Source organism: Hippocampus comes, unplaced genomic scaffold, assembly GCF_001891065.2.
Source record: "Hippocampus comes isolate QL1 unplaced genomic scaffold, H_comes_QL1_v1.1 scaffold156, whole genome shotgun sequence".
NCBI classification, from domain to species: Eukaryota; Metazoa; Chordata; class Actinopteri; order Syngnathiformes; family Syngnathidae; genus Hippocampus; species Hippocampus comes.
Window position 1 is genome coordinate 5,506,452 of NW_017805744.1, and position 26,834 is coordinate 5,533,285.

At 43.0% G+C, this 26,834-nt stretch overlaps 2 protein-coding genes across 3 annotated transcripts in view; both read right to left on the reverse strand.

Annotated features, from left to right (window-relative positions):
- Positions 1-9,948, reverse strand: part of brd8b (bromodomain containing 8b) — a 19,562-nt gene extending 9,614 nt beyond the window's left edge. The window contains exons 1-17 of one of the 2 annotated variants that reach the window (XM_019884015.1): positions 9,707-9,948; positions 8,029-8,125; positions 7,838-7,907; positions 7,691-7,740; positions 7,464-7,586; positions 7,299-7,379; positions 7,147-7,211; positions 5,943-6,106; positions 5,142-5,333; positions 4,306-4,402; positions 3,819-3,961; positions 2,888-3,326; positions 2,781-2,818; positions 2,494-2,693; positions 2,307-2,399; positions 2,117-2,185; positions 1,147-1,432 (exon numbers count right to left, since the gene is read on the reverse strand). In XM_019884015.1, coding sequence (XP_019739574.1) covers positions 1,147-1,432; positions 2,117-2,185; positions 2,307-2,399; positions 2,494-2,693; positions 2,781-2,818; positions 2,888-3,326; positions 3,819-3,961; positions 4,306-4,402; positions 5,142-5,333; positions 5,943-6,106; positions 7,147-7,211; positions 7,299-7,379; positions 7,464-7,586; positions 7,691-7,740; positions 7,838-7,907; positions 8,029-8,125; positions 9,707-9,725 — 2,226 coding nt within the window. In that variant the 5' untranslated portion in view covers positions 9,726-9,948. The remainder of the gene's footprint in view (positions 1-1,146; positions 1,433-2,116; positions 2,186-2,306; positions 2,400-2,493; positions 2,694-2,780; positions 2,819-2,887; positions 3,327-3,818; positions 3,962-4,305; positions 4,403-5,141; positions 5,334-5,942; positions 6,107-7,146; positions 7,212-7,298; positions 7,380-7,463; positions 7,587-7,690; positions 7,741-7,837; positions 7,908-8,028; positions 8,126-9,706) is intronic. The other variant, XM_019884016.1, reaches the window with a different exon arrangement.
- Positions 9,949-10,407: 459 nt separating this feature from the next.
- The window catches only part of gpc4 (glypican 4), a 30,478-nt gene continuing 14,051 nt past the window's right edge, over positions 10,408-26,834 (reverse strand). The window contains exons 2-9 of the mRNA XM_019884272.1: positions 21,692-21,850; positions 16,338-16,735; positions 15,896-16,061; positions 14,747-14,877; positions 14,518-14,664; positions 14,315-14,439; positions 13,481-13,653; positions 10,408-13,405 (exon numbers count right to left, since the gene is read on the reverse strand). Of these exons, the coding sequence (XP_019739831.1) occupies positions 13,194-13,405; positions 13,481-13,653; positions 14,315-14,439; positions 14,518-14,664; positions 14,747-14,877; positions 15,896-16,061; positions 16,338-16,735; positions 21,692-21,850 (1,511 nt within the window). The 3' untranslated portion in view covers positions 10,408-13,193. The remainder of the gene's footprint in view (positions 13,406-13,480; positions 13,654-14,314; positions 14,440-14,517; positions 14,665-14,746; positions 14,878-15,895; positions 16,062-16,337; positions 16,736-21,691; positions 21,851-26,834) is intronic.

The window sequence follows — 26,834 nt, forward strand, 5'->3', positions numbered from 1 at the left end:
GGGGAGTTTATGCAGCAACAGCGACTAAAACAAAATTACGAAGTAGACTGGACATAAACCACACACTTGAGGTGTCATTGTCTCCTATTACCCCGAGATGGGACTGTCTGATTGCAGAAAATCAAGCTCGGGGCTGTGGTGAGTTGTCATTTTCATGCACTTTGAATTTGCGTTGTATCGTATTTTGAAGGCATTAAACATTACCAGAGCGATAAGAGTGTTGCGACCAGATTAAACGCTCCTTGTGTTTATTATTATATTTCGAAAACACCACAGTTTTCATGCAGCTCATACCATATTATTTTGTTGTATTAATTCCGCCACACCTTAAATGCCGGTCCCTGAAAATAATGTCTGACTTAAACCGGTCCGTGGGGCAAAAAAGGTTGGGGACCCCTGGTGTAGTGGTACACTCGCCTGTCTTGTGAGCGGGCAACGTGGGATCGGTTACCACTCAGTGGCGGTGTGTGGGTGTGAATGGTTGTTCGTGTCTATATATGCCCTGGGAATGACTGGCGAACAGTTCAAGGTGTCGTCCGCCTTTCGCCCAAATAAGATGGGATAGGCTCCAGCACCCTCCCACGACCCTATGCAGGACAAGCGGTGATGAAAATGGATGGATGGATGAAATTGACAGTCCGTCTGCATAAACACTGCTTCTTTCTTGTTACGAACGTGGCTGTGGGCAGGTGCTGGCTGTGTTTCTTCTTTCGTCGGTGACTCCATCAGTGCTGTTTTGGAACTGCAGTGCACAACCCATGCCAGGATCCCACTCCACTATCATTACATTATGTATAGCGTGGGAAACGCGCAAGTCATTAGCAAGGTAGGCAGTGCGCGACGCGCCTACTGACAGAACACAACTGCCAATCAGCGGCTGACAAAACGGTCGCGGCGCTCTGATTGATTGAATTCGTAGATAGGGGTATTTTATCTTGACATGCGGGATTATTAACTGGAAAATGTAAGTCACCTAATAAAAGTACCATCAAAGCATTCTTGTATATATGGTTGCCATTTGATTATTTATTCAATCTGAAACATCCGATTCTTGGTAGACCTGAACAAATATATCGTTCCAGTTCAAAGAAACAAATGTGTGGAACCAGTGTGTAATTTTCGTCACAGTTAAGTTGCTCAACACACCTTCTCAGCTGGCTCGCCTGGTTTGCGATTTCCCTCCCTGCCACGAAGGCTCTTGGCGGAGATGGCGCTCTCTGAGGTCTGCATGATGAGCTGCGTGGCCAGGAACTGCTGCACGTGCTCCAGGACGTCACGCTGCATCTCCAGGGCCATGTGGTAGACGTCGTGGTCTGACGAGTTGTACATGACGGCATTCTGAAACATCAGCATGATGTCCCGCTGGAATTCTGCTGTTGTACGGATCACGCCGGATTCGATATTCTTCTTAATTGCAGATAGGTCCATTGGTCTGTGACAGGATGAGTTTGGAAGATATGTTATTTTGTTTGTTTGTTTTTTTAAACTTTCATTAAAATAAATAAATAAATAAACAAACAAACATAAAATGAAAAATAAAAAGTTTGGCTGGATAATACGGTACTTTGGTCTGAGAGGTTCCACGTGCTACGCAATATTTATTAAAGAAAAATGGCAATGTATTGTATAAAAGCACCAATACATCAAAACAAACGAGAATGGAAAGAAATTAATTTGTTTTATAAATTGTAATTATTGTCCAATGGGACAAGATGAGTCACAACAGCAATTGTTGTGTTGTACGTGTGCCTTTGAGGGACATGGCTCAGTGAGTGACGTCAGCAACAAGGCCAGTTTGTTAGCATGTCAGCACAGGGCTGTGAGTTTTAGCTTACTGGAACTCGGGTTCCCCTTTTGTATTTGACAGCTCGTCAGGTTCAATTAAGCTCTGAAAGTGCACCAGTGACCGTCGCTTTATTCCACCCCAGCCCCACTCTCCCGGAGCGGCAGCGTATCTGGAGATTGCAAATTTTGCTCGTAAAACAAAGCAAAATTCTCAACCAAGCGAAGACTCGTGAAAAACTCCGAAGTTGAAGCAGTCACAAGTCAAGGCGTACATGTTAATATTTGGATAGCCCAGCTGTTCAAATGGATTGCAGGAAGACTGTGATCTCACCTGTGTACAATGCTGTGGTAACCAGGAGCGATGTCGTCTGACACAGGTTGCAAGAAGACACTGGCATATCTGATAGAAACAAATTGAACAAATAGAGGTTGAGTTGTGGCAATAGCACTGTGCAAAACAATGGCAGCAGAAAACCGTTGATTTGTGTTCTCGGCAGAGGCAAAAGTTGGGAGAGCAACACCTGTGGTTAGCCGCAGCTCTCCACACCAGCATTATGGCTTTCTTCCAAATTTTCTGGGCCTGCACAGTCTCTTGGTCCTCACCACATGTAGACCTTGTAGGAACAGAGAATGGGGAATGGGACCCAAATGAGAAAAAAAAATGTATGCAAATTATGGTTACGGAGACATGAGCAGGTGGATACTCACAGCTGGGAGGAAGAGGCAGGGCTGCTGGCCAGTGAATCGGCTGTGTAGCGTTGAGAGGGCGGCCCATAACCATCTTCACTCTCGCTGGCTGCTCGCTCCACTTCTGACAAATAGGGGCCCTCCCCCTCGCCGCACTCCTCTTTCAGCTCCATTCCTTCTTCAGGATCACACTCGCTCCCTGCTTCCTCATCTTTCACCTCCTGATTTCAAGTACATGCAGCAATTAGGTCAGTGGCAGAATATTGAGAACAACTTTTCAAATCTACAATAATGTTTAGGCCTATTACCTTGGACTCTCTGCCAGATACAGAACTGTCCTCGGAATCTGTGTGCCGAAAATGATTATTATCATCATCTTTTAACAGGCACATCATGTGTGTGTTTGTGAGGTCACCTAGGCATGGTGGGTTCACCTCGGGCTGGTTCCACTCCTCCACTTCACTCTTCACGACAAGATTTGTGTCCACCTTCCCTCCGTTCCTCTCTTCTGTATCATCACCTCCAGCAGCAACATATTCAGAGGCGCCACACAAAGTGATGTCATTTTCAGTCACAGCTGGCTCACAGTTTCCCTTGACCTGCTCCTCTGTGCTTGTAGTTTCGGGTTGATTTTGGCCATGCGGGCTGACAGGGGTGGGGACAGACAGTGCGGCCACATCGCAAGCCTCCTGTATGTGCTCAGAGGCTTGGGCAGTGGATGTTGAGTCTGATTCCTTTAGTTCCTGAGTTTCCCAGGGGCCGGGCAGGGTGTGTCCTTCTGAGACGGCCTCTTCACACAGAGACAGTGCTGCTTCCACTGCTGCTGCGTCCAAAGCCTCCACCGAATCATCCACCTGGGAAGCAGGGCAAGCATGACTTCCCATTACGCTTTATCGAATTAGCTGTCTTCTATACAGTGGAAGTACTGGTAACGTAGTGGTACATTGTGCAGCCTTTTGTGCAGACGGTTCGATTTCGGCCAAATACATAGCTACTGCGTGGTTTGTGTCAGGAAGGGCATTTCGCCCAAAAAGTGTGTTTTTGCCACCTGTCCCAAGTTTTATGGAACGTGTTGCAGCCATAAAATTCAAAGTTAATGATTATATGCTAAAAGGAATAAAGTTTAGCAGTTTGAACATTAAATATCTTGTCTTTGTAATTTATTCAATTAAATACAGGTTGAATATGATTTGCAAATCATTGCATTCTGTTTTTATTTATGTTTAACACAAAGTTCCAACTTGATTGCAATTGGATTTGTAAATCAATCTTTTTTGGGGACATGAAAGAACTGAAGACCACCCTATTTAGCAAAAGAAAACAGTATTCTCAGCCCAAGTGTGTACCTTTTCCTCAATGATGGCGATGATGTCGCCTACGGTTTCCAGATCTAGTTCATCTCCCATGTAAGAGACAGCGACAAGGTCTTCTTCTACTAATCCCGTCTCTTCACCAAGCTCTGCCTTCTCTGCAGCTTCAACTTCCCCCACTGCAAACAAAAAATAGAGAGCACACAATGAAACGGTTGCTGAAACAAGTGTGAGCAGTACCTCGCAGACCTTCTCCAATGTTTTTACATTAATATAGAGTCCTGCCTCTTCTTAGCTCAGCAATCACAAAAGAACTGGTACTTGCTTGAAACCAAAAAAATGCAAAACATTCAAACATATATTCCTGCCCAGGAAATGTAACAATCATCTCTTCATTTACATTGCTTGTATGCTAAATCTAAGAATGACCAAGCTAAATGTATTTTTTGATTGACGGTTTCAGTTACACACAAATGTTGACACAAGCAAACCGAAACTCACTTTATGTTACGAGTACATTTACCTGTCACGACATCATGGCCCGGTGGTAATGGGGTGGTGACAACAGCAGACGTCTGTATTCCATTGCTAAGACTTCCAGAGGAGTCGCCGTCAGTAACCTGCAAGAGCACAATCACGTGTTCTTCTTGAAATAAACAGTCTGTATACAAGGTATTATCAGGTTCTACTGTTTTTTTTTTTTTAAACACTTTATTCAATAAATTGTGAGTGGTCGGCATGGGCTCAATAATGTGTCAGAGTATTTGTATCTTGCTTGTAGCATTCCCTGATGTAAATAATACATATCCCAATGAAACACTGACTATTCTAAAAAGTATTATTTTACTTAATAGCTGGTTTGGCACAACGGGAAAATAATGGTTTGAAGCACTATAAAGAACTTTAAAAAGCAGATTTAAATGTGAAGGAAAATTAGGGGCCTCCATTTTGGAAAACAAACTGTAAGACCTTTTTGAAACATCAACTGAAAGAAATGCTGACAAGGCATGCTTCTTTTGTCATTTTGTTCAACAGACCATCAGACAGCTCTGGCATTGTTGTTGTGGTCTAACTTTATTGTACGACAGCATCTATCACGGGATAACAATTACAGTATCCTGACAAAAAACATTTTGAGAGAAGGGTCTGCTGCTCATAAAGTAACCTGACTGAAATCTCACACGGGTGTGCTCCTAAGTTTACATACCCTTTGGGATATGTAAGTTTCGGAGCACAACTGTACACCATATGCACTGTTGACGATACATTACAGTCCAATTGGCTGTGGTGCACATAACTTTGCTTCACGAATCATGTGACTTTCTTTAATTGTAAAATTCAGGCTATGCTGGCTCTCACAAGGCAGGGGCTGGCTGAGATGTGGTTGCCTTTTTTCAGCAGTTCCGACAGGAGAGGAGAGGGTGGGGGTGTAGCTTTCTGAGGCAGGAGCCTCTTCTGTGAAGTGTCCTCTACAAGAAGGGTAAGGCCTCCGTCTTTAGGTCCTGGGCCTGGAGCTTCTGTCACTGGGAGAAAAAAACCTACACCTTGAACCTAGAGCAGCAGCAGAACATTAAATGAATGGTCAACAAAGTTCAGAGAGATCAAATCAATCAGTAAACACTGACTGTAAAAGCGTTATGGCAGATCAAGAGGAAAGCTAACATGCTAACAGCTGGTATACAGGAAACCGTTGCCGATTTGCAAATCACTATTTCAATTCTTACAACAACACTAATCAAAGAAAAAGGCTCCTACATATTTACACCTGTTTGCGTATTTTTGTGCTCTCACCGTCACACCTAGCTCCTTAATATAAATATGGTTAATCTTATTTCACATTTGTATGAATGCGATTTAAAACACTGCCTGTTCAGTTAAAATGCCCTTCTAATATGTCTGTAGATAAAAAAAAAATCCCCCTAATTAGAGTGTAATAATGTTTGGCTTGATTTTTGGCTTTGGCCTGAACACAAAAAAAAACAGCTATTAGGTGAGTTTTTCAGTTAATAAGGGAGAATAGGTTCCAATACAATCTGCAAATAGGTTACTCGGCGAGTAGCAATCACTATTTGAGGGTACAAAATACAAACAAAGAGGAGCATCTTTGAAAAGGGATTGTGTTTGACCAGGACTTTAATACATAGACAAGCATACACTTACAGAGTGGGTGCTGGTGTCATCTGAGACAATGCCTGCAGGTTCCGTGGGTGGTGGGGGGGCCGAGGCGTCCATCTGAGAGTCCAGGCTCGTGGGACTGGTCCCCAAAGGGGACCGTACAGTGACACTAGGCAGACGCTTGGGTGTGTTTTTGATTGCCTGACGAGCTGAAAGACAAGGAGAATAATATTTGAGTCATTAAACTTTCTTTTTATCTTTGAAACAATTAGTATATTGATTCGGAACAGGTACTAATATTCTAACTAGAAATGCATTGGTTCTGACAACTAAATTTGACAATAAAGTTGTATTCAATTCAATTCAGTTCAATAAAGTGTAACCAATCAGGCATTCTCAAAACTGTTTCGGCTGATTAAAACAAACAAAAAAAAAAGTCAGGTACAACAAAAAGGCCATCTGGGGTACAAATGAGTCACTCGCTGTGGCGACCCCTGATGGTGCAGGTCGAAAGTCACAAGGGCAACAGATTTCAAAATTCTGTACTTTTGCATGCAAACTTCCGGACTTCTCAGTAAATCATTAAATCACATGATTTGTGACAGTTGAATGAATATATGTGTATCATTCTGATTCTTTATATGCTGTCATTTTGCCAAATCATTCCCAGAACATTATAGCGCGGTCATGAAGCTCATGCAAAGAAAGACCAAATCCGGATAAACCGATTGACATTTTGCACTGCCCAACTATTAAACGTCACCTTCACCAGGTTGTACATGTCACACACGGTCTGCATTTAGCTTTCTTAATCCATCTGGGATCCTTAGCCAACCACTCTTTCAAATTGGCATTCATGAGGCAGTCATCAGAGAATGTGTATGTAACCATTGTAAGTTCTGACAACAGAGAAGATCGCAGAAGCTGCATATTTGTCATATTATGCGCTGTTTAGAAGTCCCCTCAGAAAAAGAATAGAAGAGCTCATTACTGGTGACAGATGGTTATCGTCTTCAAAACAGACAAGGTATTGAATCTTGAGGAGACAAAATGACGCAAGGCTGCCCCATAGTCAAGAAGAGATGCAGTTCAGTGTCCAAGGAGTAAAGAGATTTGCTCTCAGGGCTGAGAGATTTATTATGTAAATCTGAAAGTGCACACTTTTTTATTTAATGGATGTGTCTTCAGTACAACTCAGTAATTTGCAAAAGCTTATTTCTAAAACCTGTTTTTTTTTGACAATTCTCACCTTGATATGCCATTTCTGTTGCTTTTCTCTTCTGCTCTGCCTCCTCCTCATCCTGCTTCTTCTTTCTGTGGCAGTAAATTGAAAGAAACGCAAAGGAAAAGTGTGGATGCTTTAACAAAGTAAAGCAATTAAACTGGATGAACTAGTCTTACAATGTTATCTCTGCCCACTGTTCTTTCAGCTGGGGGTCCATGTGACCTGTCTGTATCAGATCTACTTCCTTTTTCAACTTCCTGCAGACAGAAATCACAGATTGGGTGAGGGGTGAAAAAGTCGCATCATAAATTTTTAAAGCTTCCTTTAAAGGTTGTAGCTACCTGTATTGTTCTTGCGTGTTTCGTAGTAGTTTTTTCAGCTCCTCTATCCTCTCAGTAGTCAGTCTACGAACAATTACATCTTCAATGGTCTCAACCACCTCCCCCTTCTCACCACGCTTACGTCTAGAACAAAAGTCACGTTCAACACAAATTACAAATGTGGCAAACGCAACAACAGATCATTGTTTTGGCATTTTGTCTGTGTGCATGTGTTTTTCGGTACTGACTTAGGGGCTTCTGTGGCTTCCAGCAGCTCAGAGTATTGTGAGGCACAATGCTGAAACATTATGAGATGAATAAATAATCCCTCATGTTGAGGACATCGATTAAATCCAATGCTACCAGCTCAGAAGACAATAGCCGGCATCTCTTACCTTTTGTGAGAACCAGTCAGGTGGTCGACCGGGCTCAGAGAAAGGCTTGATGGCTCTACTTACAGACACCCTAAATGTATCCAAAGAGGAAAAGTCACTTCAAGTTTAGACAATCGTACAAAGTGATATTCTTCTAAGATTAGAAACTATGTTCATAAATAAAGAGGAGGGACATTGAGTTATTGGTTTACCAGTTTTGGTCACCACTCCTCATAACAGAGGAAGCCAGGCACAGTTTCTCCCTGACTGACCATGGCTCTGTCGGCCCCACATTCAGAATCTTATGTTCTGGAACAAAGCATAGCTACAGTGAGCACTGAGTACCAATAAAATGTTCAGAAGCGTTGTTATAAACTGATTTCATCAGACTGACATTTTAAAAAATGTATTCTGAACAAATTTGATTATGTTTGCATATGAAGCAATATATGTAATACAATATGTGAAGGGCGGCCCGGTGTTCCAGCGGTTAGCGCATCAACCTCACAGTGCAGAGGTACCGGGTTCAATTCCAGCTCTGGCCTCCCTGTGTGGAGTTTGCATGTTCTCCCCGGGCCTGTGTGGGTTTTCTCCGGGTATTCCACTTTCCTCCCAAATTCCAAAAACATGCCTGGCAGGCTGACTGAACACTATAAATTGTCCCTAGGTTTGAGTGTGAGTGTGGATGGTTGTTCGTCTCTCTATGCCCTGTGATTGGCTGGCAATCAATTCAGGGTGTCCCTCGCCTACTTTCCAGAGACGGCTGGTCCCAGCACCCCCCGCGGCCCTTGTGAGGATAAGCGGATCAGAAAATGAATGAATATGTGAATGCATATACAATTCTGAAGGAATATTTGGACCGCAGTGAACAACAAAATTGTGATATTAAAATAAAGTCATTAAAAAAATCAAGATAATAATACATTTACAAGACCAAAACTGAAATACCGTATTATAAAAAGTTTAAACTATATTATGACTGTTGAAGAGACTTAAGTGTAAGATCCCAAACAATGAATTCGTCAATGTTTTAACAGCAACATACTCATCAATGTACAGTTGGTTTGTTGAATGTGATGTACATATAATTGATCAAATCGAACATTAACCAAGTAATATATGGCATATGTCTCAAAAAAACAGGATTTACGTCAGAACTGTAATTTTTACAGCCACAATTAAAAATAATTACTTGACTGACCTATGCTTAAAGAAATGTGATTTTGGCGAGAATACATTTTTATTGCAGTTTTGTTTTCAGTGACCGTTGCAGTCTTAATTTAAAAGGGAGTACAATTAGAATAAATTGACATAAACACATAGGGGATATGTGCCTCTTGAGTTAAAAAAAACCCAAAAAAAAAACACTGACTCATTGACGACCTGCGTTTTGGGTTATTTACGTCAAAATACTACAGCAGACAACACACCAAAACATTCAGCATGACTATATAACAATCCAAAACTAAAAACTAAACGTAAAGCAGGGTGAGTTGATGTATTCATTGTCCAGTTTATTTGTAGGTGGCTAGCCTAATTGATACGACTTTACATCCCGTTTAAATTAGGCTGTATTGCTTGAAACGGAATCATAGCAGTTAAAGTGACCGATTGAAAGGGGGAGGAGAAATTGCAGAAAGAAGAGGCAAATACGATAAAGGTGCGCAAACGAACCGTCGACACACAATCTGCGTTAGCTTGGCACTGTTATTACGGGGGAATACTATGGTGAGACACAAACAGCCACGCTATGCTACGTTTCTTTAAGCAGATCAAACTCCTATTTTCAACTAAAACAAGACAAAAAACAAAGCTTGGGGGGTATTCTCTTTACGTCTGTGCTCTAAACTACAAAGAAAAACCCCAGAGAGCTCCAAAAACATTACTCACTGCCTATGCCGCTCGCCATTTCTTTTGTAACAAGGCCAAGGTCCCAACTTCCGCCGGACGAATTTCAGTAGTACACAAAGGGAACTCGCCATAGACATAAAATAACCCCGCCCCTTGGAATGCTTCGTAATTGTACGTAAACGTCACTGCCATGTTGAATGTGTCAAAGTGGCATGATCGGCGCCGACGTTGCGACGTTAATTTGCTGCAGCGAGATGCACCAACTTGGCGGCCCGGCGGCCCAGTGGTTAGCGCGTCGACCTCATCTGTGCGTCGACCTGTGTGGAGTTTGCATGTGCTCCCCGGACCTGCGTGGATTTTCTCCGGATACTCCGGTTTCCTCCCACATTCCAAAAACATGCATGGCAGGCTATTTAACACACTAAATTGTCCCTTAGTGTGAGTGTAAGCACGGATGGTTTGTCTGTGTGTGCCCTGCGATTGGCTGGAAACCGGTTCAGGGTGTCCCCCGCCTACTGCCTGAAGACGGCTGGGATAGGCTCCAGCACCCCCCACCCCTCCCCTTGTGAGGATGAATCGGTTCAGAAAATGCATGGATGAAGTGGATAGAATACTTCTATCTCAATTAAAGTTGAGGCATTATCTCTTGCTTATTTTCCACATTGTTGTTTGTTATGACTACACCTGCGATATCCGAGCCGGGTGAAAAATGCAAAGATGAGAAAACAAAGATGTTCACAATCAGTTAAATATTGGCAGTCTTTATTTCAACAAGACTAAGAAATGTTTAATATACATTTTTTTCTTACAATTCAACATCTATCTCATCTTGTTTTTCCATAACATTTAGGAGATACTCTGACATGTATAAATCTGTTGTAATGTTACGGCCTCTTTCAGAGACATCTAAAATGGCTGCTCTTTATTTACACTTCTCTTATTCTTTTCAGTTGTTCACACATTCTCTCCTCAGAGATGATTGAGTCCATTCAGTTTCTTTGTAGGCCGAAGACAGATCAAAGACTACCAACACCTGTCCAACTCAACTTCGTCCCGAGACTGAAGTTGTTTTGTGGTTCAAAAACACGTCATCCTGCACCGGGACCAACTCCTGCCAGCTGGAAAATGCTCCTGCGGCCCGGCCCGCAAGCACAGACATTTACCATCATTTTCCAAAGCACTTAATCTGAAAGTTCGTTTTTTTTGGAGGGGTATTCGTCACTCAATGCAACTCTTCTACATGAGCGGAAAGACTTGCATAAGCACTAAAAGAAATGTTAGTAATATACCATGTCGGTCAAATTAAAGTACAGCAATGCCAAATTCAATTGCAGAAGCTCAGGCTTAATTATTTTAAGTAAAGGCTTCGTGATTTTAAACTGATTGCATAGGAGTTCCTTCAAAGTGAGATTTTTAACAGTGATGTCCTCACTGTTTCATTCTCAGTCTTCATGACTGGACTGCTCACTTATGTGGAAGACATTTTCATGTGAGCTTACAATCAACCTGTCAATTTCAAAACCAAACAGGAGGCAAAAGGCGGTGACCAGTATTTTCTGCCAGTCTTTACTGTGGACAGATCTTGTAGGTCCATCAAGGTACTTGGAAAAGCCACTTAAAAACAAAAAAACAAAATCTGAAAATTGCATATGTAAAACCCTAAAATGTAAATGAAAGACTGTGATGTTTAAGTGACAATGAATGTTGTTAATTATGGATAGTCTTTGTCAGTTTCAGGGAAGATGCACGTACTGTAAGTTACTGTACAGTGTCACCTCAATTGTTGAGATGAAATGAAAAAGATAACTCAGAATAATGAAATGAACAGAAAGTCTTGTGTTGTGCTTTTTGGCCTAACAACATATGACACAAAGGGGATTTCAGCACCTGACAAACACAATTTGAATAAATCAAATTCATTTTACCTTTAGAAGTTGCCAATTACTCTACGGATATATGATTGATCCCCCCCCCGCCCCCAGATTAAAAAAACAAAACAAAACAAATCTACTGCACATTGTATTAATTTTGGTTGCAATTGCGACAAAACTTCAACATCATCCATGAGTTGAAATTATGGGCTGTGAGGTTTAGGATTGATTTTTTTTAAATGGTTCACGAGGAGTCCAATTATACCGAAAAAGGCCATGTATGAGGTACAAATGTGCAAACAAGTTGCACACTAGCCAGTTCAACCATCTAAAAGTGGCATTCAAAACCCACTGTAGTACCTAATATATATCTTCATACCAAAAATAGCTATAAAAAATACAGCACCTCTTCAACATAAAAACCCTGTATTAAAATAATCTTTTCCTTTTGATCGAAGCACTCTCTTTTGGTTCTCTTGTCTAGATGAATGTGTGAAACACATTACTTTCAAACATGTAAGACTGTACAAAGTCAGATCTTCAGTCACGAACTGAGTTTACAGTACAAAAACAGGGGCATTTGGGACTTGTCAGCTTTGCCGTCTTCAGGGATAACACCGGGAGAGTCCAGCTCCTTGTCAGGCTTGATCTCCATTCAGCGGGGCGCCAGCCACAGATAACATCTCTACCAGACACTTTCAACTCCAGAGTCACTTGATTGCACTGACAGAGAGAGCATGTATGAGGTATGACCTTACTACAAAACATCTGAACAGAGAAACTTAGACGTGAGACTGTGATTAGGCTCAGAGCCGATATAAACTGTGCAGGTTTGGACTCAAAGGGAGCCCTCAAAGCTCTTGTGAAGAATGATTCCACCCACTGAAGAAAAAAAATGCTGTAACTTCTCTCTTTGTATTGACTGTATGAAGTCATGCTGTAGCCCTGACACAACATGCTATCTTTCCAAGGCAAACACAGAACAAAGAGCCGACACTGTTTCCCTAAGTTCGGAGAAACAAGTCGAGACTCCCCATTCCCAGAATTTCATACTGGCTGTTGGAGGTTCATGCATAAATGCACAGAGATTCACAGTTTGCACACAGAGTGATAAATGACTGTCAGAAATGAACGCTCATTATCACTGCTCTAATATAACTACTAAAACCTATTTTTTTTTTGTTTTTGCAGATGTCTGTAGGATGGATGGACACCAGTGATGAAGAAGGTCTGTTCCGTCCTAGATACCATGTGTTGGTTATATTTTGTAGACGGCACCATCAAAGAAGGCACACACTGAAGTATGAGAAGAAACTGCACGAAATAAGACACACATAGTTTTCCTAATGCTGCAGGCACAACCATAGCGTAGCTCCAATTGAGCCAGAAGGAATCAAGGTTTTAGTTAGTGGGAAAGGTGGCTTTCTTGGGATGAGAATCAGATTGTTGTACACCGTAGTCCTCGAAACATGCAAACAATTAATTAAAAGTGAAATTATTGTAATATTAAGAAGAGCCCCCCTCCTCCCTCCCTCCCAATGGTGGACTGTCCGAGGTCCTGAAGGCAGTCTTGTTAAAGTCTTTCTGACAGTTTTCCACTGAACTCCATCGTTCTCATTCTCAGTCATTCTCTTCATCTCATGGCCCAAATACTTTTATCTCAAGTAAGCAGTAAGCAGGGCCAGCCCGCAGAGCGCCAGTGCCACGCTTCCCTGCAGGGTTACACCAGCTGATGTTTCACCGTGCACCAGATTAACCCGAGGATCCACCGGATTGGGAGGAGTGGAGAAGTAGATGTCCGGATCCATGTCACAGGATGGAGAATCGCAGCCGCTGCCACTCTCCTCTCCGCCGCTGGCTTCCTCGTCTGAGTGCACAGCGACACAGAAAGTGATGTATTTGCACATATCCTCATAGGCAATGACAAGTTTAGCATTCTCACCGTTATCAATTGAGATATCATTGCCGCTGTGCGCAGCTCTCAGCCAACTTGTCATTTCCTTCAGAACTGCAATCTGGCTTCGAATCACAATGTCTGGCTTTGTGATGTCCACATCCACGTCGGGGTTGGACACCTGATTGGCCAGCCCATTGCCAATGACAACCGCCTCATACCTATGTGACAAAAATCAGCAATATTAGCTGGTTTAGCAGAGGTGGTGTCTGTTTACTATGCAGTACAGTGAAGCCCCGTTTATTGAGGGGGGGGGGGCACGGGTGACAGACCCACCCAGAACTTTTTTTAAATTCTACTAAATCGCATTTTTCAAACACATTGTAAATGCATTTGAACACAAAACAACAAATACAAGAATAAACTGTGAATAAAAATGTAATAATGTCTGGGTACATCTTTGTGCCTTGAAGATGCGGCGCCTGTTGGGGTTGGTGTATTGTCAGCGAGCCTGCTTATGAGTCTCTGGACATGAGCTTTGGCCGACAGTAGCTCCTGCCTCAGTTTTCTCATTGCATGAAAAAAAGCATGAAGTGTATCAGTAACTGTGGCTCCCCTTTCCCAGACGTGAGGGCATTCAAATAAGTAAACACAATGTAAGCTCAATTTAATGGACCCGGAATCAACAGACTCCAGATTCAACGGAAAATATTGTCCAGTCTACTCAAAATGCCCCTTTGTCCAGCAATTGTCTGTTAGTTACAGAATTGTCTGCTGTTGGTGCTATGGTGCAATCCACAGGCAGAGACCAGTACAAGTATTTTCTTGGTTGGGCCACTGTTAAAGATCACAGCTATACAGTACAGATTATATTTCATTTACCTGCTTTTTGCTGTTCCATTCCAGCAGTCATCACCAGGTGCAATTCTCTCACCATCACAAACAGTGTCTGGCAATGTGGACCAAAATTTCTTGGCGTGTTTCAACTTCTTCTTTACATCACTCGTCTGTTTTAGAAAACACAACTCAAGCACTGCCTCACAAAAAGACACACAGTGCTCTATATCTATCATCTTAAAACTTACCAGTCTATCTAAACTTGTTCCAGCAGCCGTGGTAGGTCTTGCGTCAGGGTTATAGGGGCGGAAGCGACCAGTGAAGACCGTGTCCTTGGCAGAACGTTTGGAGCGGAATTCCATGCTCGGTTTAGGCTGGCCACATCCATGGAATACCTGCCATCCAAGGAAAAAGATTAATTACTATTGAGTCTCAGTGTATTTCCTGCATCTGTCCAATAGATGGAAAAATACTGACTTTCTGTGAAACTTGCATGCTGTTCTCTTGCATGTTCATGATAGCGTCGGAAATCTTCACATCAATGGGATCCATGACAGACTCGAAATTGAAAGGACCCTCCAGCCTCTCAACCAGAGCGAGCATAGCATCTTAAAACAATCGGACAAACTACAAAGTTAGAAATCGCTCATGGAAAAGTCCCTTCAACCACCTCAAGCATTGGTGTTGCGAATGATGTCCACTAGGGGGAACTAAAGTCAAAATCTGCATCGTACTGTGGCTGTGAATTCCAGGTGGCTCCGACACACAACAGTGGGTAGATTAATGGTCGAATGTGGTGCAATTAACAACAAATCTTCACCTTGTTTTGTCACAGCTCCAGACTATCACAGCTACATTTTAAACACAAGCCACAAAGCTGTGCTATTAAATAGTTTTGTTTCATCATATTTCATCTGTATGTCAGAACAGCAAAAGAATTTCAAAAGTGTTTAGCTTATCATACAGAGTTCCACTATAAATATAATGAAACGGATGTGTCTTTGTGTCTACTGATAGATCGACATTGATCAGGAAGCTGTGTGTGCAGAATGGCAGTCGACTATGGTGTTTCCATGGTGAGTTAATGCAGTGTTATCCCAAACTTTACTGGGCCAAAGCACATATTTTAGATGAGCCAAATACAGTGGAATCTCAGGGTACGAACGACCCGTTTTAAAAACAATTTGGGTCATATTCAAAAATGTTCATAGAAAAAAAAAATTCAGACTATTTTCAATTTCTAACGGTCTTAGTATGGATGTATGAAGGATTTATATTGTGCCTCTACCTGCGCCGCAGGATGGACTCTGAACAAAACGCATTGCTGTAAACTAAAAATTTGTTGTCAGCTTCGCAGTGCGAGGCATTGTTGTGCATGTACTTCCGCCTCCACATCCTCAACCAACCATCATCACTCATTGCCTGGTGGTTTCAAATCAGTGAGCTCATGTAAACAGTCAAGAAGCTTCAACCAAATATCTTTGGGCCACTTATGTTCTCATGGCTATACGGGTAGAGAAATTTCGTCAACTCTGAAAACCAACAGCAGTGTAATACAAAGAAAAAGGCATGGAGATTCTACACAAGATTTGAGGTACTCTGCAGGGCCTTACTATCGTCACTTACCAAGAAAGTTGTTCCACTCTGTATCCAGGTCTGCCTGATTGGCCAAACAGCCCCGCATCACATTCAGACAATAATTCTGGCAGGGCTTCAGTGCCACTTGGCCCGAACAGTAGGGACAGTACAACATCTTCATGGCGGCTCGCACACAGCTGGGAGACGCGCTGACCTGCAGGGCAGTGTGAAGACAAACATTGACGCAATAACACACTTGGACACTGACTATTTAGTTTACAAAGTATTATTTCACAAAACTGTATAATCTAATCATCAATTAATCACTCTGCACAGTGAAAAAACATGTCACTGCAGAAAAAACAAAGTGGTTTATGTTATCAGACTGTAATGGAATCGGAGCCAAGAATGATATGTGTTTAGAAAACACAGCGCTGCATTCCGAGGGAAACGTTTATCGCTGGCAAAAGCGCACCTCTTTAACTCTTACCGTTGAAACTTTGTGGACCACCTCCGGCATGAGGTTTAAGCCGCGCACAAATGTGCGCGCGGCGACAAAAGCGCGCGTCAACTGGATGCGGAGCTTGCGAGGCACGTCCCCAAAAGGCTGCAGCTGCTCGGTGTGGCGACTGACACACTCCATGTAGGCGTCACTGAATTCATATTGCACGTTGACCAACCGGAACATCCTCTCCAGGAGGTCAGCCCAAAAGTCTGACAACATGGACTCCAGGTTTACAGCCGCGCTGCCGGACACGTAGTACCGCGTCAGGGCCTGGAAGAAGTTCTTGAACAGCTCGGCATTCTGCACGTACATCAACCCATAGGTTCGTACAAACATGCTGTGCAGTGACTCCTCTGCATTTTTCAAAAGTTCCCGGAAGAACTCTGTAAGGGGGTGGAAGACAAGAGGAGATTTGTGTCATTAGTGAACAATCAACCTTCTCTTCGTGCCATTTAAAATTCTGACCATTATGCAGGATTTATTAATTGCATCATTAAGCAAGTGAGAAAAACAGGGCACCATTTGGCCGCATCCAGCAGAGCTGCTGTTGATTCAGCATCATTTAAGAATGCTGTATCAACGGTGCGACATAAGTTAAGCGTGATTGATTTTTTTGACTGGTGTTCAGCCGAAGCATCTATTTGTACGCATTTGAAACCACGGAAGGTGATAATAAGTAACAAAAAAAAAAAGGATAAATCCTTAGATATTATAGACCCCGCTCTTGTAGGAAGATACTTTAATGATGCTTTTTTTCCTTTTCTTTTTGATAAATCAGACAATCATTGAAGTTTCTAAAACTGCCAAAAAAATCAAAATGTAAACGAACGCTATTGAAACAGTCCACTTTACTGGAGTCCTAAGCAAAAGGATCAAAACCTGAACAATGCGGGCTGTTGGAAAATGTTTGGCTCAGTATCGCAGAAGGGCCATTCAGCGGTGACATCGCCTTACATCAAAACTGACCATCATCAATGGCATTTTTTTCTCTTGTCACATTCCATTGGCTTTGGATTCTCCTGGCTTCTCTTGGGCAGTCCTTCAGAGGCATTTTTTCAATAGGATTACTGAATAATGAGAACTGTTTCCCCTCCTATATACGGACCTGTGTGCCTTTACCCATCCCAACATCTCCCTCCCTATTCTGCTTTCACTTCATCAGTTCCTTCAGCGACCGCTCTTCAGTAGACAGCGAACAATGACCTACTTCATCCTGAGGAATGTCCACCCCCTTCCTCCTCCACCTACCCTCAATAATCCAGTCCCCCTTGCCCCCGACTCTCTTAATCTGAACAAAATGAGAATTCCACAGAGTCACTGAAAAACGCGTCGCCTTCAGCCGTGCATGCATGCAAGCCGACGCTCACAGCCCCCTTTCACTCATCTCCTTTCTTCCCCTCGCTGCCGCGTGCAGACAAAACTTCTGTCCCACTGCCGTTTCTCTGGGTGCCCTATGCTTGCCTTTGAAATGTAAAGTTCCCATGCTCTCACAGAAGGAGACACTAAACGTTCCTTGCCACACACACACATGCACACACACACGCGCGCACACACGCACACGCACGCACGCAGTCCCCTCGTAATGCTGTCACTTCCACTCCAGACTGACATACTAAAAAGAAAAAATGGGGAAGGGGAGGAGTGAGGGCAGCACGGGGTGGGTTAAGTTGAGGGCTTTTTTAACTCCAAATCCCCACTGTGTTGCCAAGGATACCGGAAACACCGCAGCCCCCAAATCACATGCACAGCCACACACAGCAGATGACAAGAAACCAAGTTGTACTCTTCACTGACTGAGATTAAAATAAAGTGTTCAGCAACAACCATGGAATTTTATCGTGCCAACAAGTTCAACGTCAGAAAGAAGAGTAGATCAGGGTCTTACATCAACAGTGGCCCGGGGCCATTAAGTGACCAGTCGAAGTTCACTGACGTTGACCCGACTGGGCCAGTAAAAATCACAAATAGTAAACAGGAATTCAATAAGTGCTTTAAGAGTAAATACTGATTTAAATTGATCAATCATCATTGATATTTTTACCACACCACTAATTTTTTTGAGTGTCAGGCTACCTCCTTCCATAAGGAATGGCTTTTTTTTTTCAAGCTCAAAAAAGGCCAAATGTTGAAAAGAAATCTGTTAGATGTTATACTGCAAAACAAACTCAAAAGTAACTACACATCAATAATCCTTTCTTACAAAGCCTTAAATGTTATGTCTTCAAGATGCTACATATGAAATACTCATTGAAATGGTTATCTTGGATAATATGTCATGAATCTACCGGGGCCAACACAACATGGGTCAAGGTGGCCCAACGACTAAAAAAACTTTATGTAGGACCTTGTTGATGGACATGAAGAGGAGGCCGTTGGGAGGAAAGGAGGAAAAGGTGGTTTCCGTGCTATGAGTATGAGCAACAACATACAGGCATCTTGCAAAGTTGATGAGATGACATGAGATGTTGCAACAGGAAAGGTTACACACAGCAAGTTCAATGTAGAACGACACAAATGGTCAATTCTATCCTCTTCAGTCCTCCCTCCAGCCATTCCGTTGTCTCGCTACACATCTTGCATAGGAGCCCGAAATGATAAACAATGATCTTAATCCATTACAGGAACAGGACATCCAAAACACCTCCCACTACACCCTCCCATTTCCTCCTCTTTGCACCACCACCTGTGTTCCCTTAAACTCTGCTCCGCCCAATCCCAACCCAAGAATTAATTGCACCCCTATTTGTGCCAATTAGTCCTTGCTTTTCTCATGGGATGTGATTCCGTCACTCCTGCTGCTGGATGTCTGGCGGAGGGTGTCTCTTGTGAGAAGCTTTAATCCACGTTCTTAAATTCCTCACATAAGCCTGCTCTGCTGGACAGGGTCAGAGTAATAAGGCCGGCAGACGGGCTGAGATCATGGTAAAGGGGGGGAGAACTATTTCTGTCTCCTAATTGGCCATGACTTCTAGCTCCAGGCACAGGGTGAGAGCGTGTCTAATCACAAACTACCACTTCCTGGATTTGTTCGTGTGTAAATGCGTCTTAGTCAGGTCTGTTTTCATTGACATTTCTAGCTATGTTTATGCAGAGATGCACAGCGCTGTTCATGTCATCTTCATGAACAGTTAATACAAGGATAGGCACTTTGTGTGTCAGCTCCAGGGTGTCTTGGGAGAATAACGAGTCAATAAGAGGACAGCAATCTGAACATGTCATAAGCGGTGAGAGGAGTCAAATGGTGCAAGTGTAAGAAAGCGCAGCGGGTCTTTGAAAAGAGATCCCACATCTAACAGTTTGAATAGAGCCACAAGCTTCCTGTGCCCATTGGGGGGGGCTATAAACTATAATTTCACTGTCAGCTCTGGGCTGACACCTCCCGGACAAATTTTGTGACTTTTAAAATGGACTGTTTGGGGTGGATAATCAATGTGGATCTGTGTTTGAGTTCTACTTTATCAGAAATTGATAATCACGTGATTTTCAGCTGATTCGGTATCAGGTGAAAAAGATCGTATTTATTATATTTCTAAACATTTAAAGGTCACAAAGCTACAAAATAATCCAAATGTGCAAATATCTTGCCAAATAGAACAGTAGCAGCTTAGTTTTATATTTCACAATGTTTCAGGGTTTTTCAGAACATTTGTTTAGTAGCGATGCAGTTGGAGTAATACGCAGGCACACACACGCACACGCACACACACACACACACACACACACACACACACACACACACACACACACACACACACACAGACGCGTCACCTCCGATGATCACAGCCCTCCTGCAGGCAGAGACAGAGTGATGGGTTTGTCTTCACAGCTTGTTTGGAGGGAGCGCCAAGCCGAAAGATGTTTCTTAATAATAGTTTGCCTTGCCTGATTTAAAGACCCCTCCTCACTAACCGGCATGGTCAAAGAGTTGAGAAAGCTGAGAGCGCGACAGATGACTTCACTTCAAATTGAAGTTAAACGAGTGTAAATGTTTTGGTGACAAGCAAGCTTGTCCCCCGCTGGTTGCATTTAAGGAGGTCAAAGATCAATAGTACCGTTTGTAGTTGAGAGAAGTCACGCACGTACCCAACAACGACGTAGCTGCGTGGACTTGTCATTTTAGTACTAGAGTATTACAAATAGAAATTGGCACTGATTTGGTGGAATGGTCCATATAATATAAATACATGTAGCAAGATAAAACAGATACACATTGATGTACGTTCTTTTCCTCCTTAATGCATTGCCGAGATATTAGATCGGGACTCGGTATCGGCAGATACTTTAAACCACAGAGTGCCCCAAAAAGCATGATCAGGACATCCCCAGTAAATAATTTTAAAAACTGCTATTGTATGAAATATAAAAATTCACACAATATTTATAACCTTTTAATGCTTTAAATGATTTGAGAGGATCCATTGAAATGAGAGCAACTTGGACCAGAGTGAGTCCAAAAAGGAGCACAAAACTGGTCAGGGAAGAAAAAGAAAGAAGAAAGAAAGAAATGGAGGAAAAGAAAGGTTTGAGTAGGACGAGAGGGAATGTCCGGAGAGGCGCAAGATGGGGACAAAGGGCAGCAAAAGGAGAAAGCGAGGGGCGGGACAGAGTGAGCTGCCACTGCATTCCGACACGTCACATTCCAGTTCACATCTGGCTGCAATACACACGCACCCTGTTGCTGACAATCCTTCGCTCTTTTTCGCAGACACACAAAATGTAAAGGTCTGTGACCCACATATGCACAGATGTGCACATAGGACATGCATAGCACATCCATAAAGTAACCCGACTTCTCAACATGACTGTTGCATCATCCTTTCCACAGCCTGACTACACCCTTAATCTTAATCCGAGAAACACATCTACCAGAACGGCAGCGGTGGCTTGGGAAAGCGCACAAACAGTCTAGAGCCTTGTGCCACTTCCTCTGTGATTTCGCAGTGTCGCATGTTCCCAAGTGCTTCCGCCCTCCACAAGCGAAATCTGATCCAACTATTTACAGACATATCCACATGTTCGCACACGGAGGAAAAAGGAAGCGCAAATCTGAAAATGTGTGTGGTCCGTCTGGGAGCGTGTGCATCTCTCTCGAGAGAGAAGGAAGACCGGTAGAGGGGGCCGCTGAGTGAGGGCACTGAGATGTTGAGAGACAGGTGGACGGGCCAGTGGACACAGACCAACTGTCTCTGCTGCTCAGGGCAACGCTATGGCAGGTGGGAGCGTCCGTCAAGAAACCATGGTGCTTGCATGGAACCGCTGCTTGTAAGGGGAACACTTGGCCCGCAAATGTACTGTTAGCGTGAAATGTAGCTGGTGTTTGTGTATGAGTGCTCGCTTACTGTCAAAGTGCTCATGCCTCTGTCGAAAGGTCGACTGTAGATTGCTGCTAAGCCTGGAGACAGGGGCTTTGATATCGTAGTGACTCTGCTGGCTCAGCTTCTCCTCCATCTCCACGGTGCAGCAGGAGAAACCCTGCGGACAGACTTTCAATGACGCTCCTGGAAGAGAGAGGGAGGAAAAAAAGCATGCATGTAAAAATACTGTTAGATTATGTGTCACAACAATATCGAATCTCCTGTAAATTTGTTCCACAATGGGGGAACTTGCAGAAAAAAAGGCAGTATGAGACCATCTTCACACTCAAGCATGCAGGTTGCAACACAAAATACTCCTACCACTAGGGGTCGCATGACGAACATGATTAAAGTCCAGTAGACTAGTCCCTGATGATGTCATTGATATTATTCCAGATATGATTAAACGCAAGTGCTTCACTGTTAGTCATGTGAAGGTTCAATTGTATTTCCAGACTGGGACAGCCAAGTAAGGTTTGCGCAGCTTAGGGAAATGTGTCCTTTGTTTTGGTCCACCGCAGCAGTTGGATCTGCATGGTGGGAATTTGCGGTATTTGCATATAATCACAGACCTCCTCATTTGCGGTGGAATCATTCCTCACTCTTCCTTCCCTTAGACAGTAGTGGCTGAGGCGTTCAAATTCAGCTTGAACCATGCATTTGTGCTTTTAACTGGACTAGACTCTTAGGTGTGACACGTCTGCTCACGTATATAAACACGTTATTCCAAATGTTTCAGAAAGAGGAATTTTTACCTTAAACTGAATCGTGGTGGCATCAAAACGTAGTCACTGACAGCTCAGAGCTGCATTATTCTCCTTGCACATTGTTGCAGCTTACGCTCAGATGCATTTTACCCTCCTCACTTATAACCCTATTTTAATAAATAAGAATAAGATAAAAGATTTCATCCTAATGCATGTTGCAGTGGCAAGAACAGAACTTGATTGCCATTTTAAAACAGATCCAAAGAACTGATTTCTGTGTCAGTGTCAATTAAGCAGAACTAGTGGGAATTACCGTAACCGTTTCTTAAAAGTCTTTCACACATAAGTCATGGTCAAGTTTGTCAAAGGTACCTTTTTACATTCAGTTAAAAGAAGAATGAATGTAAAACTGCAGCAGCAATAACGCCTAAAAAGAGAAAAGAAAAAGAGAGAACATGGGGACCCTTTCAGGCCATGTAAGGTGGTGTGTTTAGTTTTCCCCAAGTGGAGGTGCCAGCAAATGATTCTTGCTACTTGCACAGGGAAGAGCTTTATCCTCAGCTTTAAGAGATGAATTTAGTTTTGTAACTGCACAATCGGTTTTGGGTATTTTCAGCTCTTATTCCCATTACGACAAGACAACCGTGGAAAAAATATAACATTTCATATGCTGATACACTGTAAGTTATTTTATAGCCCAATGATATATATCCTGCTAGAGTATTTTTCCTTAAAAATTACATAAAATGAATCACAATTTACTCATCTTTTTTTCCAATGTATTTTTCAAACACATTTTATACTGTGAAAACAATATAATTTCTAGGTAGGGCCAGACCGATTAATTGGCCTGCCGATTAAACTGGTCGATTACAGTCCTTCAAACATGAGCAAAAAGTCCTCGCATCGCTCGGGCAGCCCGTCGCTTCACCGGGCATTAGCAGATGACTGAGCTGGGAAGAAAATAAAGTAAACAGGAATCCCTCCATAGAAGCAAGCAAAGAAGGAAGCTTGAAATAAGAGAATAAATGAGTGAGTTATATAATATGTGAGACATGTTTATATGACACTGCGATATACAGTACATCGTTATATCGCACAGCTTGAACTACAAGTCATAAACTGAAGTGATTTTTCCATCTACTACATTATCACATAGAAAAGTGAAATTGCAATTAAAATGGTCAGAAGGATATATAGCATTGTACTCTCACTAGAGGGTGATTCAAAACAAATATCTGGTGTTAATGAAGACGTTATGTGCAGTCAAAGTTGTTCAAATGGCATCCAAAGGAGGGATGCACCCTGGCGCCATCAACTGGACCCCTCTGTCTGGGATCAAGTCCATGTAATCCTCTAGTGACTTCTCTCACAGTCCTTTCCCCAAAGTCATCTCTCTCCAAACCACGCCCACACCAGCAGGCCCCGTTCATGTACACGTGAACGCTGGCAGCCCCAACTTAAACATATTCACACATCACATCACCGCTCAACACATGGCTCTTTGTACAGGCATGATTGGAGGCACCGGGCGCATGGGGTACACACACACACACAAGTGCACGCACGCATGCATGCACACACACCAAACTTTCAGGTCTTACAGACATCCAACCCCCCACCCTCCAACAGGGGCAACACTGCACAGCACTCAGAAGGGCTATATCCACACGGAAAATAACCCTAGTTACCAAAGTACACAAATAAAAGTGAGATGGTCGATATTTCGCAGGAATGCCCGTACAAATGTTGGATTGTTATCTCAAAGATTCAAGTCTCTAAAAACTCAAGGTTCTTAGCTCATGCATACTTTGGAAGTCTTTTTTTTTTACTTCCTGGTATTTGGAAGTCTTTTTTTTAACACACACACACACACACACACACAAAGCCTGAGGCACAAGACAGCGAGTGTCTGTAGAAGTCGGCATCGTGCAAGACTATCAACATTACTTATTGACAGCAACCTTTGCCAATTATTTTCCTTCAGTCACCGACATGAATAGTCTTTGTTTTGGGTGAACCGAATCATCCTTTAAGGGGCCTCTTCGGACAACAGCTTCCCAAGTCCTCAAAGATGAAACAAGACACAGAGAGAAATCTTTGTTTGGGTGTCACTCTGAAGAGGAAAATAGCCATTTATGGTGGTCAAAACAAGGGAACGCCACCTTGTAAACAAACGTGATTGTGTGCCGTGGCATTCATCAGCACTCCACTACTTCTCTGGCTTTCCTTTGTGGGGAGACCACCATCCCCTTCAAATGGCTCATAAAATAAGACACTTCCCTTTGACATTGTCCTGCCTTTCAAATGCTTCTCTCAGAAGAAGGATGGCGGGGGAGGTGAAAACGCCTCACATACAAAAAACAGATTAGACACCTTGCCGCCCTCTCTGCCTGCCATCATGTGCCCCTGAACCAGACAGACATCAGGTTGCGGCCCCCGCCAACCCCCTGCCCACCCTCCCTCCTCGTCAACTACCACCACCCTACAGGCTTAACCGGTGAGGTCAAGGGTTAACAGCCACTCCTCTGAGAGAGGTCCTGTCCTCTGACAACCCCCTTGTCCATCAGCCGGCACACCCACCACACACAGTAACCCACCGCCCAAACCTCAGTCATCCAGTAATAACGCCACTAACACGCATGCCCCCCACCACTAGACATACTGGCAATTAAGAGTCGTAAAAGTCACAAATTCAAGAAAAAAAATATAAATAGAAAGGCTTATCCCTCAATTCAATCCATTTGAAGTCATGAAAGCCCCTGCGGGATTATTTCTGTACCATCCTGAACTCAAGACATTGCTAAAAACTATTAGTAGAGCTGTAAAAGAAAAAGTGGGAGAAGTTCACATTGCACGACAGTTTGCTTGCTTCAACTGCTAATTGGAAACCGTGCGGCGGTCCTCAGAGCTGACACACATTTGTACATAATAAACTGAAATTGGCCATAAATTATGTACATACCGATTCCAATCGCGAGGAATGTTTGCAATGTAAAACTGTGGAGGCATTTCATTTCAAAACAGTCCGACTACAAAGTGACTGGTAGGCGCCATAGCACCAACTATACTGCCCATGTAACTGAAATCAAAGTGTGACTATAAATCAAGATAACGATGACTCTCGGCTGAGCGTTCACATAGACTGTAAATCTGCACTCCCTACAGACATAAGATTACCCCTCCTGCCTCCACATTTCTGCTTAAGGTGCATCCCTGGGCCTGGATATTGTACAATAAATTTCTATTCTGGTACACATCCAGTCATGCCGTGTCCCATAAGACAGACTGGCAGGCATTTGGAGACTTTTTTTTTTTTTTTTTTGACTGATTGATTGAAGATAGGAACACACAACAAATATTCGTCCATCCATCCGAGCCGCTTATCCTCACTAGAGTTACGGGTGTGTGAAAACCTAACCCAGCTGTATTTGGGCAGCAGGCGGGATACACCCTGAACTGGTTGCCACCAACCGCAGGGCACACTTAGACAAATAACTATTCACGCTCACCTAGGGACAATTTAGAGTGTTTCATTAGCCTGCCATGCATGTTTATGAAATATGGGAGGAAACCATAGTACCCGGAGAAAATCCATGCAGGCACGGGGAGAACATGCAAACTCCACATAGGGCTGCAGACCAGATTCGAACCCGGGACCTCTGTACTGTGAGTGTGTAGATACTGTAGGTTTGTCACAGCGATTGACTGGTTAGCACGTCCGCCTCACAGTACAGAGGTCCCGGGTTTGAATCCAGGCTCCGGCCTTCCTGTGTGGAATTTGCATGTACACACACACACACACACACACACACACACACACACACACACACACATACACACACACAGGTGTGTGTGTGTATATATATATATATATATATATATATATATATATACACACCTGTATTATATTCATTTATATCCCCACCTCCTTTACTTGAAGTCTGGTCTCTAGCTGTCTGTGCATATTATTCAGAGTAAATTTGATGTTATGCAAGTGCCATTCAGTCAGAAATGTATGACCAATCATTATTCTGTCCTCAAAGAAAACAACTTACTTTCACGGCACCATCTCAAAAGGCTTTACTGCGTAGCTTTTTAATGATAACTTTGTAAAAGCCATCATTTCATTCCACGTTGGACGTGTGAAATTGAAATTAAAGCCCAACCTTTAACGAGGAAAAGAATAATAGTTGTTGAGAAGGATCCATGATTGTGCACAGTAACGTATGGGAATCTCCCCCTGGAGTCAATTTTGCAGGTGTAAAACAAAACATGCAAGAGTCAAGGCCTCCATTAGAAACCTCAGAAGCAGGAGCTCAGACTATCATTTCATGCCATAAATGTTCACTGTCATACAGTGTTAGCAGTAGCAAGTACAATATATTATTTCCCCTGCAGGTTGCAAAGATTTCATTCAC